This window comes from Anolis carolinensis, chromosome 6 (genome assembly GCF_035594765.1).
Source record: "Anolis carolinensis isolate JA03-04 chromosome 6, rAnoCar3.1.pri, whole genome shotgun sequence".
NCBI lineage: Eukaryota > Metazoa > Chordata > Lepidosauria > Squamata > Dactyloidae > Anolis > Anolis carolinensis.
The window spans coordinates 118,689,029-118,706,986 of record NC_085846.1 but is presented as its reverse complement, the minus strand read 5'-3'; the positions used below and the strand labels follow the sequence as shown (position 1 = coordinate 118,706,986).

General features: G+C 40.2%; 1 protein-coding gene and 1 long non-coding RNA gene across 3 annotated transcripts in view; one reads left to right on the top strand and one right to left on the bottom strand.

Annotated features, from left to right (window-relative positions):
- Nucleotides 1–1,539: 1,539 nt before the first annotated feature.
- Nucleotides 1,540–14,421, bottom strand: LOC103280244 (zinc finger protein 25). The gene is made up of 4 exons (XM_008118551.3): nucleotides 14,292–14,421; nucleotides 8,561–8,687; nucleotides 7,376–7,489; nucleotides 1,540–6,347 (listed from the first exon to the last, which is right to left on the bottom strand). Exons 1-4 carry the CDS (start codon nucleotides 14,313–14,315, stop codon nucleotides 4,855–4,857), a joined length of 1,758 nt encoding a protein of 585 aa, XP_008116758.3. The 5' UTR covers nucleotides 14,316–14,421; the 3' UTR covers nucleotides 1,540–4,854.
- LOC134299998 (uncharacterized) overlaps nucleotides 14,247–17,958 on the top strand; it is a 66,582-nt gene continuing 62,870 nt past the window's right edge. For both annotated transcript variants that reach the window (XR_010007266.1, XR_010007265.1), the window contains exon 1: nucleotides 14,247–17,785. This is a non-coding gene — a long non-coding RNA (uncharacterized LOC134299998). The remainder of the gene's footprint in view (nucleotides 17,786–17,958) is intronic.

Genomic DNA, 17,958 nt, shown 5'->3' with positions numbered 1-17,958 from the left:
CAAGGTCATGTGGCCACTGACATGACTGCATGGAACGCCGTTACCTTCCCGCCGGAGCGGTACCTATTGATCTATTCACATTGGCATGTTTTCGAACTGCTAGGTTGGCAGAAGCTGGAGCTAACAGCAGGAGCTCTTGCCGCTCCCGGGGTTTGAACCTGGGACCTTTCGGTCTGCAAGTTCTGCAGCTCAGCGCTTTAACGCACTTCGCCACCGGGGCTAATACTAATACAGTAGAGTCTCACTTATCCAACATAAACGGGCCGGCAGAACGTTGGATAAGCAAAAATGTTGGATAATAACGAGAGATTAAGGAAAAGCCTATTAAACATCAAATTAGGTTATGATTTTACAAATTAAGCACCAAAGCATCATGCTATAAAACAAATTTGACAGAAAGAGTAGTTCAATACCCAGTAATGCTACGTAGTAATTACTGTATTTACAAATTTAGTATCAAAGCATCACAATGTATTGAAAACATTGACTACAAAAACATTGACTACTAAAAGGCAGACTGTGTTGGATAATCCAGAAAGTTGGATAAGCAAATGTTGGATAAGGATTTTATTGCTCTCCTGGAATTCTCTCCTTTACTTCCCCTCCGGGCTAGTCTCCAACCCTAAAAAACTCTAAAATCAAAACAGTAGATGGGAACCAACACTCTGAGGGCAGAAGACAGCTAATGACTGAACAAAGGATGCCCCCAGGCAAGGGACAAAACCTTTCCCATGCTAATTAGGGTTATTAACTGAAACATTAATGCTTGCTTCCCAGTGACAAAGGACTCTTGTCACACCCTGGACTCTTCACAGATATATATTTACCTTCCTTGCCTAGTTTATCCATGCCTCGCAACCTCTGAGGATGCCTGCCATAGATGTGGGCGAAACATCAGGAGAGAATACTTCTGGAACATGGCCACACAGCCCGAAAGACATACGACAACCCTAGTCTCCAACAAATACACATTTGTTACAGGATGCAGAAACATCACAAAATGAAACTCACAAAGAGCGACGCATCCCCACTTTGAATTTCATCCAGCAATACTGTATGATACCAAAAGAGTAGCATCAAGTCTTGGTTATCCACAGGAGGGATGAGTCTTTCAGTAGAATAGAGTTCTACCACATACTCACAAATTTATCTTCTTTCTCAGAGCCCTTGACAGCTTTGGGGTCAACTCTGCCTCTGACGGCAATAAACCAAACCAAGTCAGGCCATTTGCAGAAGCTAAGGCTGTCCAGAATATAATCGGAAATTGAATTTACTGTAAAAAAAAAGGTTTTACTCCAAAGGAGCTCCAAGGCCTCGGAATGTAAATAGCACTTTACTATTAGAATTCTTTTTTTCCAGTTTGAAGAGCAAACAAAACGAAAAGCCAACAGAAAAAAAATCAGCATTAATAAAACAAACAAAATGAGTTTGACTCCAGTAATTATCCATACTGTGAAGCAGACATAAAGCACTTAATTTTCCTACATGGAACAGAGAAAAGGAAGCAAAGGCTACAAATAATCTCATACTGTACATATATTTAGTTTTAGAAACTTTTATTTATAGATTTATAAATCAAAATGTATAAATATACACCCTTTCCCCTCTTTACAATATCTTGGACAGAGGAATACGACATATTTTACACGAATAAAAAAGAAGAAAAATCAACCACACCTTAAGTATGCTTCTTATCAGTTTCTAACTTTCCCCAATGTCACATATAACTCTATTACACATCTTTTACCTATTTATACATATTTTATTTCTTTATTGTTATATATTACTTGCTTACTAACTTACTTAATAATTTAGGTGACCCCTTGTTGTGCAAGTATTATGGCCTTTCAAGTGTGTCCTGGCGGTGTGTACGTAGGTGACTGTGGAGCCCTATCCTTGACCCGCATGTTTGTCCACAGTGAGGACACTGGTTTCCGGGAGGAAGGTTGGCTTGGCGCGCCTTCCTCTTGGCACATTTCTCCCTTTCGCCCTCCATTCGTGCCTCTTCAAATTCCACAGCACTGCTGGTCACAGCTGACCTCCAGTTAGAACGCTAAAGGGCCAGGGCTTTCCAGTTCTTGGTTTCTATGCGAGTTTTTAAGGTTAGCTTTAAACCCATCTTTAAATCTCTTTCCCTGCCCACTAACATTCCATTTTCCGTTCTTGAGTTGGGAGTATAGTAACTGCTTTGGGAGCACCATAGTGCCGCATATAAACCATAATACAAACTATATAAATACACAAGTATAAATATATAACATAAGCATAAAAGACAACAATTCATATAAAATCCCAGCAAAAAAATTATAAGTTATAAAAAAATCTTAAAATGCAGTAGAACCTGCAAATAAGCTGGCTACCTGCACAACAAGGTGTGACATGGCATAGTCGGCCACGTCACACCTTGTTTGTTTTGCTAAGCTTTCTACTATATATCTTATTTGATTAGAATGGTAATATAACTTGAGATTTGGAAGTCTGGGACCACATTCTTTTTGTGGTTTATACCATATGCTTTGGTTTATTCTAGCTTTCTTTGTTTCCATTACAATACAAGTTTAACATGCCCATACAATTTTTTATTTTTTGATCTGAAATTTCTACTGGTAGCATTCTAAATAAAAAATTTAATTTGATTAATATCTTCATTTTAACTAATGCTATCTTACCAAACCACAATAATTTGAGCTTAGTGTATTCTAATAATTTTATATTAATTTTCATTCATAATTTGGTTAAATTGCTTATTTCCATTTTTTCCTCCTCCAGCTTTATTGATAGTTTAAAATTACATTTCTATTTATTTCCATTTTTTAAAATTCTTTAGTTATATTTGTCCCTAAATATTTTATTGTTTCTTTAATTTTTATTTTTATTTCCCCTTCCTAGTTTATTTTTTATCTCTTCTTCTTGATAGTTAAATACCATCATTTCTGATTTGTTCCAATTATGTTAGATGGGCCTCAGTTTTTCCCATTGTTTTATTAGGTTTTCTATTGTGGAAATGTACATATATTTACATTAAAGAAATGAATCTTGCATAGTTGTGAGAAATTATTTTAGGGACAGTAAATACATGACAAGGTGCCAAGGTAGCATAGTGATTTGAACATAGGACAATGACTTTGGAGACCAGGCTTCGAATCCATACATAGCCATGGAAACTCACTGGGTTCACGCCTCTTCTGAACAAATCTTGCCAAGAAAACCCTGAGATAAATTCACTTTTAGGTTACATTAGGACAGAAACGACTTGAAGGCACACAGTAACAGCAACAAAGATACGTGAACAACTTGTCTTAAACATTTCATTCGTTTTTCTAAAAGAAACTAGCTGACAATATAATTATTACATTTTGTTTTTATGGAAAAAAGTTTCAGGGGCAAAAGATTTTTTACTTCTAGGACAGGTATGGGCAAACTTGGGCCCTCCAGGTGTTTTGGACTTCAACTCCCACAATTCCTAACAGCCTACCGGCTGTTAGGAATTGTGGGAGTTGAAGTCCAAAACACCTGGAGGGCCCAAGTTTACCTGTGCCCTAGGAAAGGTACCCAAAAAACACAGGGTACTTGTTCTGGGTGGACTGTGGCTAGGATCTAATGTCTTCAAGCAGGAAGGAATGTGGGACACAAAGCAATGAGTTGGAGTGCAAGTCCAGGGAAAGTCACTCAGGCTCTTCAGCACGCTTTTTGTTGGAAGTAAAGAAGTATCTGAGTAATGAGGGAACAGAGAGACCCCTGGGGTGCAGGCTTCCTATCTTTTTTCACCTATTTCTTTGATCTGTGTCAAGGCTTCTCAAACTTTTCCCCCTCGCCCTTTCCATCTGAGAAAATATTTTGTAATCCCTTTCCTCCTGAATTTTTTTTTACGCAAACCCAAGTACAGGCAGTAACTTCCAACTCACAGTTAAGAACGGAGGTGAGACAACGGTCTAGAATCATAGAATAGTAGAGTTGGAAGAGACCTCATGGGCCACCCAGTCCAACCCCTTTCTGCCAAGAAGCAGGAAATCGCATTCAAAGCACCCCCGACAGATGGCCATCCAGCCTCTGCTTAAAAGCCTCCAAAGAAGGAGCCTCCACCACAGTCTCAAATATTATCGCCAGGGTTGTTGCAAGTTTGACCAAAAAAAGTGAAAACCTTCAGAATCACCCGATTACAATAGAAATAAAGTTTTATTATTACAGTAGAGTCTCACTTATCCAACATAAACAGGACAGCAGATTATTGGATAAGCGAATATGTTGGATAATAAGGAGGGATTAAGGAAAAGCCTATTAAACATCAAATTAGGTTATGATTTTACAAATGAAGCACCAAAACATCCTGTTATACAACAAATTTGACAGAAAAAGTAGTTCAATAAGCAGTAATGCTATGTAGTAATTACTTTATTTACGAATGTAATACCAAAATATCACGATGTATTGAAAACATTGACTACAAAAATGCGTTGGATAATCCAGAACGTTGGATAAGCGAGTGTTGGATAAGTGAGACTCTACTGTATTTATTATTAAAAGAAGAAGTGAGAGAAATCTACCACTCAGAAGGGAAATTCATTCCATATATATGATCTCCTTCAGTGGAGACCTCCTTCCCCCCTGATAATAACTCTTTCAGGAATGAATTTACCTTCTGAGGGTAAATTCTGAGGGGAAATAAAAACACGCTGTCTACACTACACTCTACTCTGCTATAGATGCCAAATATTCCTACATTTTTCCAAAAAAAAAACCCTGAGAACCAAAATGGTTTACCCTCCAGTTTCTAAGGGGAGTTCTTCTGATCCTCAGACTCAGGATGCTTATTCATAATTGCAGTGATTTGTGGAAGCAATCCTGAGTGCAGACTCATTCCTTTGCCACTTGCGTTGAGGGCTCAGGAGGAGTGATGCGGACCTTTTTCATCCTGCAGCTACAGTATATACCTCCCCTCCGCTCACATTTGGGGCATGGAAAGAAAGGCCCCTCCTTCCTGTGCTGTTTGAGGTGCCCAATGGCACTGCTCCTGTAGTTGAACAACTTCCCACAAAGGAGGCACTTGTGCCTTATTCCCGCGTGGACCGCCAGGTGCAAACGCAAGTATGATTTTGAGAAGCTATTCCCACACTCCTTGCATGGAAAAAGAGGCCTCTCTTTGTCAGCTCTGTGGCTGATGGCTGGGACAAGGTTCTCCTGGTGGTTTTCCCCTCTCAGTTTGGCTTCCTCCTGGTGAATCTGAGAGTGATTCCAGAGGCTGCTTTTGTGCGCAAAGCTCTTCCCATAAGAGCCTTTCCCTCCGGTGTGGCTTTCCAGGTGAGCAGCCAACTGCCACTTGTAAACAAACCTCTCCCCACACTCCTGGCATTTGTGCAGCGTCTTTGTCGCACAAGATTTCTGGAGGCTGCCAGAACTGTACACTGAGGAGGCACTTCCTCCAGGCTCCGCACTGATTCGCTGCTTCTCCACTTGGTGTTTCTGGCGATGCGTCTGGATAACCAACTGACCAGGATCCGGGCAAATGACCTGAGCGGATGTTTGCGAAGGATGCTGAGGCTGCCATAAGTCACCGCTCTTGTGAGCAGAGGCCCAATGGGGTGATCCTTGCCTGGCAGGAACCTCCGCATCCTGAGGATTTTTAAGCTTTCCCTTGGGACAGTATCTGTAATGCACTGCCAAATTCATTTCTACTTTGAACTGCAACTTACAGTAAACACATGAGAAGAGTTTTCTCACTTTGCCATCATCTTCCTGCTGCTGGGGATCATCCAAGCCCATCTGACTGCCACCAGTCTCAGATGACTCACAGATAGCATTTTGACTACATGAAGCAAGGTCCTGGTTCGCCTCTTCTAAATGGCCCTTCTCATGCATCGCAAGATCGCTCTGGGACATAAAAACATCCCCACAATGAGTGCATAGCCAGGGATTTGCCATTTGGTGACTTTTTCTGTGCTGGAGGAAGTCAAGGTATCTGTGGAAGTTCTGACCACAATCTGTGCAACAATGCAGTGTCTTCAGGGCGTTCCCATGATGCGTGTACATCCCATTTTCCTTCAAGTGAGTCCTCCGGTGCACCTTCAAGAATGAGGAACTAGAAAAGCACTTTTTGCACTTAGAGCAAGGAAAGAAGGCCTTTTTTATTCTGACCCGTGGCCGTGTTCGAGGCAAACTCTTCAGCTGGGACTTCTGGCCACTTTCTCCAGATTCATACTCTCTGGGCGAAACAGCTGTCCTTTGGGAATGGCTTCCCGTAATGTTATAACAAAGGGCAGTGTCTACTTTCACTTCACTACAGAGCTCCTGAAGAGATCCCACCTGTTCGATGCCTTCTTTGTGGCACATCTGTGGAAGTCTCTGGTTTGCTAGAATAAAAGGATAATATGAATTCATTAGAGACTGAAAAAGAATAGATTGCAGAGGACAACCCAAACAGACATATGCTGATCAGACCTCTTTTCCAGCAACCTGAGTTTCTGCTAGGCATGGAGCCAAATGGCTGTACTTCCACAGGTCCAATATGGAGGCAAAAAGGTTAAAGCATTATAAGAACCTATCATGCCTCTTACCAGAACATTTGCCCTTTATCTCTATAATCTTATTTAGAAAGCAAGAACATGGTTGCATCTGACATAAACAGATGTACAATTAGACCCCTATATCATCTGAATCCATAACTGCTGTTTCACTCACCTGCACCTGGGGAAAATGGAATTTGCTGGGCCCTCCAAGCAATTTTCTGTTATGCTTCCCCCAGAAGTTACCAGAGTAACCTGGAGGACATAGGAAATTTCTAGAGAGGATATCTCCAGCTGAAATCTATACCATCCTAGGGCTAGAAGTTAAGTAATTTAATGGCATTTGGTCATATCTGTAGTTTCAGGTAACTGCAGTCCAGCCAAGAATGTATTCCCCGTGGATACAGGGCTCTTACGATGCACATTACACGAATGGCTAGTTTTTCCAGCACTTATAATACTTAATTGATGACCTCCTGACATATTACTTCAGAACCTTCTCTGACTGATTATGAAATACTCTCCTCAGAGGCCCAACTGATGTCAACACTAGTATAACTGTGGCAACAAATCAAACTAATAGTCCTAATTAATTTTATCCAATCTGTATGTGTGCTGTGATCAATACTATTTTAACTTTTAAATTATTTTAACTGGTTTTAAATTCTAAGTAGTTTAACAGAATTTCATTTTTTAAAATCGTTATCATTATTTGTTGTCTTAAACAGGTCTTTGTTTATACTTCCCTGAGATTTTTGGATTTAAGGTGGGATATAAATTTTTAAAATAATATACCACACACACACATTACACACACCTCTTGCTTTTTCTAATATTCAGTTTCCCAAACTGTTAGAATAAAGAAGTTTACTCACATGGACAAAGAATCTCAGATGGACTACTGGTTTTGGGTTGCTGAATTCCATTGCCATTTGGACATTCATGCTTCTCAAGCCATGCCAGGACATCCGCTTTGGTGACTGGATGTCCTGCTCACAAAAAGAAAGAGGCACACAACGCGTTATGTGCCAAACAAAGCAAGCACTGTGACACCCAGAATGGCTCAGGTTTCAATGTGCTGCAGTCATCCCAATGACTGGCGTTTTCCATGCCTCCTCCAGTTCTTCTCTCGGAAACTATTATTTCTGGGGAAACTATTATTTGCAAGAGGCTGCCACATGCTGCAACCCCACCATCTTATCTATTGATGCCAGTTTGGTATTTTGGGAATTGGAAAGGAATAACAAGTTAATTTCAGCTGGAAGTGAAAAGCAGACTTCCCAAGTCTAATCACAGTAGCAAAAAGTTCTGTCTTCAGAGGGAAGGAAGGCAGGTACTCTTCAATATCAAGGAGAACATTAGCAAGCCATGAATGGTCATCAAGGAGCATCTGCACTTAGAATTAATGCCGCCTCACACTTTAAGCAACCATGGCTCAATGCGGCGACCTCCTAGGATTTGCTATTTGACAAGGCTTCAGACCTCTGTGCCAAATCATTGTCAAACTGCATTAGTTCTACAGTATCGATCCAGCTTAAGATGGTCGAAAGTCTGGAAAGACAACTTTATGAGGATGAACACAGGGAGCTGGGTATGTTTAGCTTGGAGAAAAATGAGACATGAGAGCCATCTTTAAATATCTGAAAGGGAATCGTGTGGCAGACAAAATGAACTTGTTTTCTGATGCTCCAGGGACCTGATCATGAACCAATGCATTCAAAATACAAGAAAAGAGATTCTACCTAAACATTAGGAAGAATATTTTGTGTGTAAAAGCCATATATTTCTTCCCAGTGAAAGAACTACCTCAGAGGGTGATACGACTCTCCATCTTTGGAGGTCTTTACAGAGGTTGGATGGGCATCTCTCAGGAGGACTTGGGTTTTGTATTCCTGAATGGCAGATGGGGATGGAGAAGATGGCCCTTGTGGCCCCTTCTAAATGCATAAAAGAGTGAGGCCACCTGAAAACAGACAGGAGTTTGGAGTTTTCCATTGACAAAAAGATTGGGCACAGTCATTTTGAAGGCATTTTTTTTTCTGCCAAAAGAGTCTCCTTACCTACAAGGACCAGCGCTTCATAGTTATCCTTTAACACCTTCCAGTAGAGATCCTTCTGCCACTTTTCTAACATCTTCCACTCTTCTCTGGAGAAATAAATGATGACATCCTCAAACACCACCGGCACCTGAAATAGGGGGCATTTCAATTTAATAAAAACCCATCGATTTTAACATGTCAATAATGCAAAGTATAAAAAGGATTTCCATAGAATTTTGCTGCATGCAAATACTCCCCACTCTGTTGCGATTCCTCACTAATTAGGTGTGAAATAAACTTGGCTATTCTTATTCAAAACACATAACTCCAATATTCTCACACTGTGGTGGAACTCCCTTTCAAAAATGCAGGTTAAGAGGCTGACCAATAATGCCATCTGTGGGTTGCCTTGAGCATCACAGATAATGCGAACACTGAATTAGGAGGTTTCCTCTAGACAACAGCATTTTATTTTTCAGACTGTTATAAAATAAATACATTTGTCTTCCTGTTTGATGCTTACATTTCCTCACATTTAATAACAGGTCTGGATGCAAAGTACATTACCTATAGGTTCAGAAACCAATTAATCTTAACCTCCACGTTACTTTTTTGGGAAATGACTGGTAAGCCTCTATATAATTCTTGTTCTTCAACCTCCTGTAAACTTCTTATGAATATACTTTTGCTTTTGAGTATTGCTCTGGTTTGATGACCTGGCCCCAATGAATGTTCATGTCTTTTAGAGCCTGGGGATATAATGGGTGAGCATTTGAGTCATTTTGATTAAAAATATTTCACTATTTGTCAGCAGAAACATTCTGCAGGAAGAAGATGACATTTTTCGCAACATCCACCTTAACTGAAGACAGGCATCCCTCCTTTAAGATATCATGCTTTCATGGAGGAACAAAAACACAATTCAGACTCAACTAAAGAACAAATTTCTGCAATATTGGTGTAGAATATTGTGCTATTATTATCAACACAACAACGTTGTATGGCACAGCAAACAAGATAGATATGCTGGATTTCGTTTCGCAAAACCACAAGTCGAACACTTCCCAAGTGTCTAGGACTGTGTGATGTATTTTCTGATGATGTGTGCAGATCCCAGTAGGGTGGCCTTTTGCAGTTGGCAGATGGTGATTTTGTCAATGTCTATTGTTTCCAAATGCCGGCTGAGATCTTTTGGCACGGCACCCAGTGTGCTCATCACCACCAGGACCACCTGCACTGGTTTCTGCCAGAGTCTTTGAAGTTCAATCTTGAGGTCCTGATAGCGGCTGAGTTTTTCCTGTTGTTATTATTATTATTATTAATAATAATAATAATAATAATAATAATAATAATAATAATAATAATAATAATGCCCGCTTTTTCTCTCCACAAGATTCAAAGCAGCTTTTTGCCAGTTCACCCATTTAAAATCTGGTCTTAGAATGTAAACTGTCCCAACAGTCTTCAATACTACATCATACTTTTCAGGAAAAGGGATAGTTTTATTTTTCTAAGCTTTTTCTCAACTATGCCAAGTGCTAACCACACTGAGATGCACTTACACAAAATATGAACAACATGCAGTAGTTCTTATTCTGAGAAGCACAACTGTCACAAAACACTCTGATGCACTTTATCATCTTATCATCACAGTGTAATTTCAAACAGGCACTGAAGAAATGCCATAAACAAGAACTCATTTCTGGAGGTCCTCTGCCCCCTTCACTTTCAAGACACCTATAAAAATGAATAATACATTCATTCAGATGCTGAAGAAAAGCTTTCATTCAGATGTTGGAAGAAAGCTTTCTCTTCTGTTTATGAACATCTTTTTGGACAACACGTTTTTCTTCTGCTCGTCTTCTGAAACACACCAAGAAGACATGGCACTCATTGAAGGCATCCTGCTTTACAGTTCCAAATCCTAGATTACATTTTGTGACAAGTACTTTGTTGCAGCAGAAAGGAGAAACTCCACTGGGCTGTTGCTTTCTGTTCACAAAGCATACTCCACATCTGACGAACGTTCAAAGTCGAAGGTAGGGATTTCATCAGCAGTGTATTATCACTTCTTCAGTGCTGTTCTTTGCACCAAAAACATCCTTACACAAAAATGTCCTTACACAATCCGTGTAGTTAGATACTTAACCTCATTCTGCCACAAGTTTCTGGAACTGCACTCCCATAGGTCTTTTTTCTTCAACTATTTTCTACTTTTCTTCCGTCAACATTAAAAATTGACAAAAATGTCTTTCTATATACGAGCACATTTCAGTCTGCAGTTGGAACGCAACACATTATGGTTTTATTCTTACACAATCCCTCTTTGTTACCCTGATTTGGCGTTCATCTTTCCGGTGTCCTGACATCAATAGAGATATAATAAAATTATGTTGACTCACAACATCTTTGTTTTTCCAGTATATGCTCATCAAGTCAGCTTTAGAGCCACACAGAAGTTCATGTCATGATTGTAGTCTATCTTTGGTTTCTTTGTAGCATGCTTCACGTACCTTTCTTCCTTTTGTTTACAGTATTTTGTTTCCATGATTTCACCAACCTATTTCTCTTCCGTGGTTTATCAGCGAGAACAGCTTGTTACATATTGTCATCTGAGATATCACTATCCATCAGAAAAACCCGTACAAAAAGCATAAGATAATATCTTAACGTTTTAATTAAGTTTACGATTTTGTGCATATTACCTATGAAAATAATAATTGTGCATTTGACTATTTCACAGAATTCTTGCTACGTTCATATGCAGAAAAGACATTTTAAATGTATTTTGTCTAGCTTGTAATGTTAAAAGAACACGTAGGCATGAGGCAAGGGGCCTCATGCTGTCTCGTGAACTCTATGCTCTCTCCACTCCTCTCAATAAGCAGACCTTCCCTCCTCTCCATTGTCATCAGCTGGTCGCCTTGGACATTCTGATTTTTATTTTTAAAATGTGTATGTCACATTATTGTATATGAGGCTTCTAGAACCATCAGAAATGCAAAAAAAAAACTTGTTAATAACTCATTCTCAAATTTCTTTATTCATTTAAAATCTTTCTACCCTGCTTTTCTCTACAAGAGGACCCAAGGAGGCTTACAGCATACAATACAAAAATAAAATATCATTACCAAAATTACAACATAAATAATATCACATCTTCAGTATAACCCAATCCCATCTCCCCAGTATAAAACCCCTTCAAAATAAAACGTTAGGCCTTAAAACTGTTGGAAATAGCAACCTCCCAAACCTCTCACTATTTCTTTGCTAATGTGTACATTTGCTAACCTGTATTCTATGTGTATGTTCTACACTACCATATACAGTAGTCTCATTTATCCAATACTTGCTTATCCAACGTTCTGGATTTTCCAACGCATTTTTGTAGTCAATGTTTTCAATACATCGTGGTATTTTGGTGCTAAATTTGTAAATACAGTAATTACTACATAGCATTATTGCATATTGAACTACTTTTTCTGTCAAATGTGTTGTTAAACATGATGTTTTGGTGCTTAATTTGTAAAATCATCACCTAATTTGATGTTTAATAGGCTTTTCCTTAATCCCTCCTTATTATCCAACATATTCGCTTATCCAACATTCTGCTGGCCCGTTTATGTTGGATGAGTGAGACTCTACTGTAATTCAGATTATCTGCCTTCAACTAGGTTATATGGCAGTGTAGAGAAGCCCCTTGTACACTGCTATAAAAGCCAGATTATCTGCCTTGAACTGGGTTATATGACTGTGGAAAAAAGCTCCTTCTACACTGCCATATAATCCAAAATATCAAGGCAGGTCATCCACATCTGCTCTGAACTGCATTATCTGAGTCTATACTGCCATATAACCCATCTTAAAGCAAATAACCTGGATTTTATATGGCAGTGTAGAAAGGGCCTCAGGCTGGATCTAAATTGCCATATACAGTAGAGTCTCACTTATCCAACACTTGCTTATCCAATATTCTGGATTATCCAACACATTTTTGTAGTCAATGTTTTCAATACATGATATTTTGGTGCTAAATTTGTAAATACAGTAATTACTACATGGCATTACTGTGTATTGAACTACTTTTTATGTCTAATTTGTTGTATGACATGATGTTTTGGTGCTTAATTTGTAAAATCATAACCTAATTTGATGTTATGGGAGGCTCCAGTGGCTTAGTGCGTTAAAGCGCAGAGCTGCTGAACTCGCAGACCGAAAGGTCCCAGGTTCAAATCCGGGGAGCGGAGTGAGCGCCCGCTGTTAGCTCCAGCTTCTGCCAACCTAGCAGTTCGAAAACATGCCAATGTGAGTAGATCAATAGGTACTGCTCCGCCGGGAAGGTAACGGCGCTACATGCCGTCATGCCAATGGCCACATGACCTTGGAGGTGTTTATGGATAACGCCGGCTCTTCGGCTTAGAAATGGAGATGAGCACCAAACCCCAGTTGGACATGACTGAACTTAACGTCAGGGGAAACCTTTACCTTTAATTTGATGTTTAATAGGCTTTTCCTTAATGCCTCCTTATTATCCAACATATTTGCTTAACCAACATTCTGCCGGCCCGTTTATGTTTACGCCCGGGCTGTAGCGCAGGTTGGTGAGCAGCCAGCTGCAGCCGGCTGCAACAAATCACTCTGACCAAGAGGTCATGAGTTCGATGCCAGCTCGGAGCCTGCGTTTGTCTTCTGTCTTTGTTCTGTGTTAAGGCATTGAATGTTTGCCATATATGTATAATGTGATCCGCCCTGAGTCCCCTTCGGGGTGAGAAGGGCAGAATATAAATACAGTAGAGTCTCACTTATCCAACATAAACAGGCCGGCAGAACGTTGGATAAGCGAATACATTGGATAACAAGGAGAGATTAAGGAGAAACCCATTAAACACCAAATTAGGTTATGATTTTACAAATTAAGCACCAAAACTTCATGTTATACAACAAATTTGACAGAAAAGGTAGTTCAATATGCAGTAATGCTACGTAATAATTACTGTATTTACAAATTTAGCACCAAAATATCACGATGTATTGAAAACATTGACTACAAAAATGTGTTGGATAATAATAATAACAATAATAAAAATTTATTTATACCCCGCCACCATCTCCCCAACGGGGACTCGGAGCGGCTTACATGGGGCCATGCCCAAAACCATACAATATGACAGAATATAAAACAACATATCATAACACAATTTAACAATACAATAAATAATAACATACATTACAACCCAAAATTCAGAGAAAACAATAAAAACCAGGGCATAATCCAGAACGTTGGATAAGTGAATGTTGGATAAGTGAGACTCTACTGTACTGTAAATAAATAAATAAGTGAGACTCTACTGTAATCCACATTATCTGCTTTGAAGTGAATCATATGTGCCCCCAGTTGAAGGCGGATAATCTGGATTATATGGCAGTGTAGAAGGGGCCACATAAAATCTGCTTTGACAATCTGGATTATATGGCAATGTAGATCCAGCCTGAGGCCCCTTCTTGTCTAAAATCCAGATCACCTGCTTTGAACTGGCGGTGCAGACTCCTATGGTCCAGCTCAAAGCCGATAATGTGGACGACCTGGATGCGATGGCAGCCTAGAAAGGGGCCCCAGAGAGAGCGCGCGAGCGTGGCTTCCACGGCCGAGGGGGGATTCGAATCCTCGGAGCCGTTAAACGGGCTCCCGCTCCGGACCGTTGGCCCTTCTTCCCGGCGTTCCCGCGCTTTTCCTTCCTGAGGAGAATTTTACCTCAGAAGCGTCTCCTTCGATCATGGCGCCCTCGCTCGCTCGCTCGCCCGCTTCCTGCTCTCCTCGCCCTCTTCTCCGCCCCCGAGGCGGGCCTTGGGCTTCCTACGTGCCCGGGAGGCCGCCCCCAGGGAAGGCATGCCCGAGGCATCCTTTGGACCCAAGGAGGGTCCCCACGTTCACTTGAAACACGCCTTTGGGACTCCCTCAGAAGGAGAAGGAACATAGGCAGGAAAGCCAGGACTTCGCAATTTGGCCCCTTCAGAAGCTCTCTTCACTCATTTTTAAACATGAAGGAGAGGCCTCCATTCAAAACAAGAGTTTTATCTCATCTTTGACTGGATCCACCCATCAAGAATGGAGCCTGCCTCTCCTTTGTTGATGTTTTCTATTTAAAATTGAACCACTGGGACTCCATGAATGAGAGACTTCCAACTCAAAACAACTTCTATCTCCAATTCTGTGGAACTCATTGCCTCCATATGTTAGAGCAATGTCGGAGTTGCGACCTTTTGTAAAAGCGCTCAAGACTTGGCTGTTTGGTTGTGCATTTAAGTAAATCAGATCTAATCTGCCAAATAGTCACCGTTGAATGTTTTTATGTTGAATGTTTTTTATATTGTGGAATGATATTTTAAATTGTAAGTCCCTCGGAGTACTCTGGTGGAGAGCGACTAATTAAGAAATAAAGTGAAGTGAAGCGAACTTCTACTTGGCCCCTTCAGCAGCTCTCTTCAGCCATTTTTAAACATGAAGGAGAGGCCTCCATTCAAAACAACAGTTTTATCTCATCTTTGACTGGATCCACCCATCAATAACGAAGCCTGCCTCTCCTTTGTTGATGTTTTCTATTTAAAATTGAACTCCTGGGACTCCATGAATGAGAGACTTCGACTCAGAACAACTTCAACTTGGCTCCTTCAGCAGCTCTCTTCACTCATTTTTAAACATGAAGGAGAGGCCTCCATTCAAAACAACAGTTTTATCTACTCTTTGACTGGATCCACCCATCAAGAATGGAGTCTGCCTCTCCTTTCTTGAGGTTTTCTATTTAAAATTGAACTACTGGGACTCCATGAACGAGAGACTTCGACTCAAAACAACTTCATCTTGGCTCCTTCAGCAGCTCTCTTCAGCCATTTTTAAACATGAAGGAGAGGCCTCAATTCAAAACAATAGTTTTTTTATTTCACCTTTGACTAGGAGCCTCCAGTGGCCTAGGGGATTAAAGCCTTGTGACTTGAAGGTTGGGTTGCTGACCTGAAGGCTGCCAGGTTCGAATCCCACCCATGGAGAGCGCAGATGAGCTCCCTCTGTCAGCTCCAGCTCCATGCAAGGACATGAGAGAAGCCTCCCACAAGGATGGTAAAACATCAAAACATCCGGGCAACATCCCCTGGGCAACGTCCTTGCAGATGGCCAATTCTCTCACTCCAGAAGCAACTCCGGTTGCTCCTGACACGAAAAAAAACGGAAGGAGAGGCCTCCATTCAAAACAACAGTTTTATCTCATCTTTGACTGGATCCACCCATCAATAACGAAGCCTGCCTCTCCTTTCTTGATGTTTTCTATTTAAAATTGAACTACTGGGACTCCATGAATGAGAGACTTCGACTCAAAACAACTTCAGCTTGGCTCCTTCAGCAGAACTCTTCAGTCATTTTAAAACATGGAGAAACCTCCATTCAAAACAACAGTTTTATCTCATCTTTGACTGGATCCACCCATCAATAACGGAGCCTACCTTCCTTTCTTAATGTTTTCTATTTAAAATTGAACTACAGTAAAGTCTCACTTATCCAACATAAACAGGCAGGCAGAACGTTGGATAAGCAAATATGTTGGATAATAAGGAGAGATTAAGAAAAAGCCTATTAAACATCAAAATGGGTTATGAATTTACAAATTAAGCACCAAAACATCATGTTATACAACAAATTTGACAGAAAAAGTAGTTCAATACACAGTAATGCTATGTTGTAATTACTGGATTTACGAATTTAGCACCAAAATATCATGATATATTGAAAACATTGACTACAAAAACGGCTTGGATAATAATCCAGAAGCTTGGAAAAGCGAAGCTTGGATAAGTGAGACTACTGTACTGGGACTCCATGAATGAGAGACTTCGACTCAAAACAACTTCAACTTGGCTCCTTCAGCAGTTCTCTACAGTCATTTTTAACTATGAAAACAATAGTTTTATTTCACCTTTGACTGGATCCATCCATCAAGAATGGAGCCAGCCTCTCATTTCTGCTATTTTCTACTTTATTTGGAAGGTTTTCCATTTGAAATTTATCAACAGAGACTCCATGAATGAGAGACTTCAACTCAAAACTGGATCCATCCATCAAGAATGGAGTCTGCCTCTCTTTTCTTGCTGTTTTCTATTTAAAATTAAACTCCGGGGACTCCATGATGAGAGACCTCAACTTGGCTCCTTCAGCAGCTCACTTCAGTCATTTTTAACTACGAAGGAGAGACCTCAATTCGAAACAGTATTTCACCTTTGACTTGATCCATCCATCAAGAATAGAGTCTGCCTCTCTTTTCTGCTGTTTTTTCTCTTTATTTGGAAGGTTTTCCATTTAAAATTTAACTACAGAGACTCCATGAATGAGTCACTTCAACTCAAACCAACAGTTTTATCTCTTCCTTGACTAGATCCTTCCACCAAAAATGGAGTCTTTCCATTCTTTCTTTCTTGCTGTTTCTTTATTTGGAAGGTTTTTCATTTACTGCAGAGACTCGATGAATGAGAGAGACCAACTCAAAACCAAGTTTTATCTCATCTTTGACTGGATCCATCCACCAAGAATGGAATCTTCCCCTCTTTTCATGTTGTTTTCTATTTTATTTGAAAGGTTTTCCCATACTTTGGTGTTCAGTCATTAATCAGAATTAATCCCAATAATCAGGCTGTCAGTCAAGGGACAGCCATGAAGGAAAATTGATACGATTCCCAAGCATAAAGATGTGGCAGCATCGATGACTCAATAATCAGAATTATCCATACCATTGTGTTTAACATTTCTGTATATGTATGGTCTCCAGAATAATACATACCATTTTATAATGTATGGTTCTGGAAGCTGGACTGTGAAGAAAGCTAGTAAGAAGAAATTAAACTGATTTGAAATGTGCCGTAGGAAACTGTTCTGTGAATAATATGGATGGCTAAAAACGGAGGGGGGCCAAAAGCAAACTTCTCTACTCTTCAATTTTAAAACAAAAAGGTGGGAGATAAAAAAAAATAAGATCATTGGAGGCTGTTTCACTTCCTAAACAGCAATGTAAGGGCAAGGAGCCCAGAACCATAGAAGCCAGCTCACTGAAAGTCTTTGGGAAATCACACTCTCTCAGCTTCAGAGAAAGGCCATGAAGATGTATTGATAAGAGAACTCTATGAGAAGCAATGGCCATCAGTGGACCTCAAAGCACAACATGAGGATGACAACAACAATAAAGCAGCAGCCCTGAGGCATAAAGGGTTAGTTCCTCACTAGAATAGTGCCACTGAATTAATGGGATTTACCTGTTACCTTACAGTGGGCCTTTTTACATTACAGTTATAATGCTATATATATCAGACTTGGGCCCTCCAGGTGCTTTGGACTTCAACTCCCACAAACCGGCTGTTAGGAATTCTGGGAGTTAAAGTCC

Coding starts and splice junctions, on each gene's coding strand:
- LOC103280244 (XM_008118551.3), bottom strand. CDS start 14,315: ATGATCGAAGGAGACGCTTCTGAG. Junction 8,688..14,291: donor TCGAAGGAGACGCTTCTGAG/GTAAAATTCTCC, acceptor CCCCTATTTCAG/GTGCCGGTGGTGTTTGAGGA. Junction 6,348..7,375: donor ATCTGAGATTCTTTGTCCAT/GTGAGTAAACTT, acceptor CTTTTATTCTAG/CAAACCAGAGACTTCCACAG.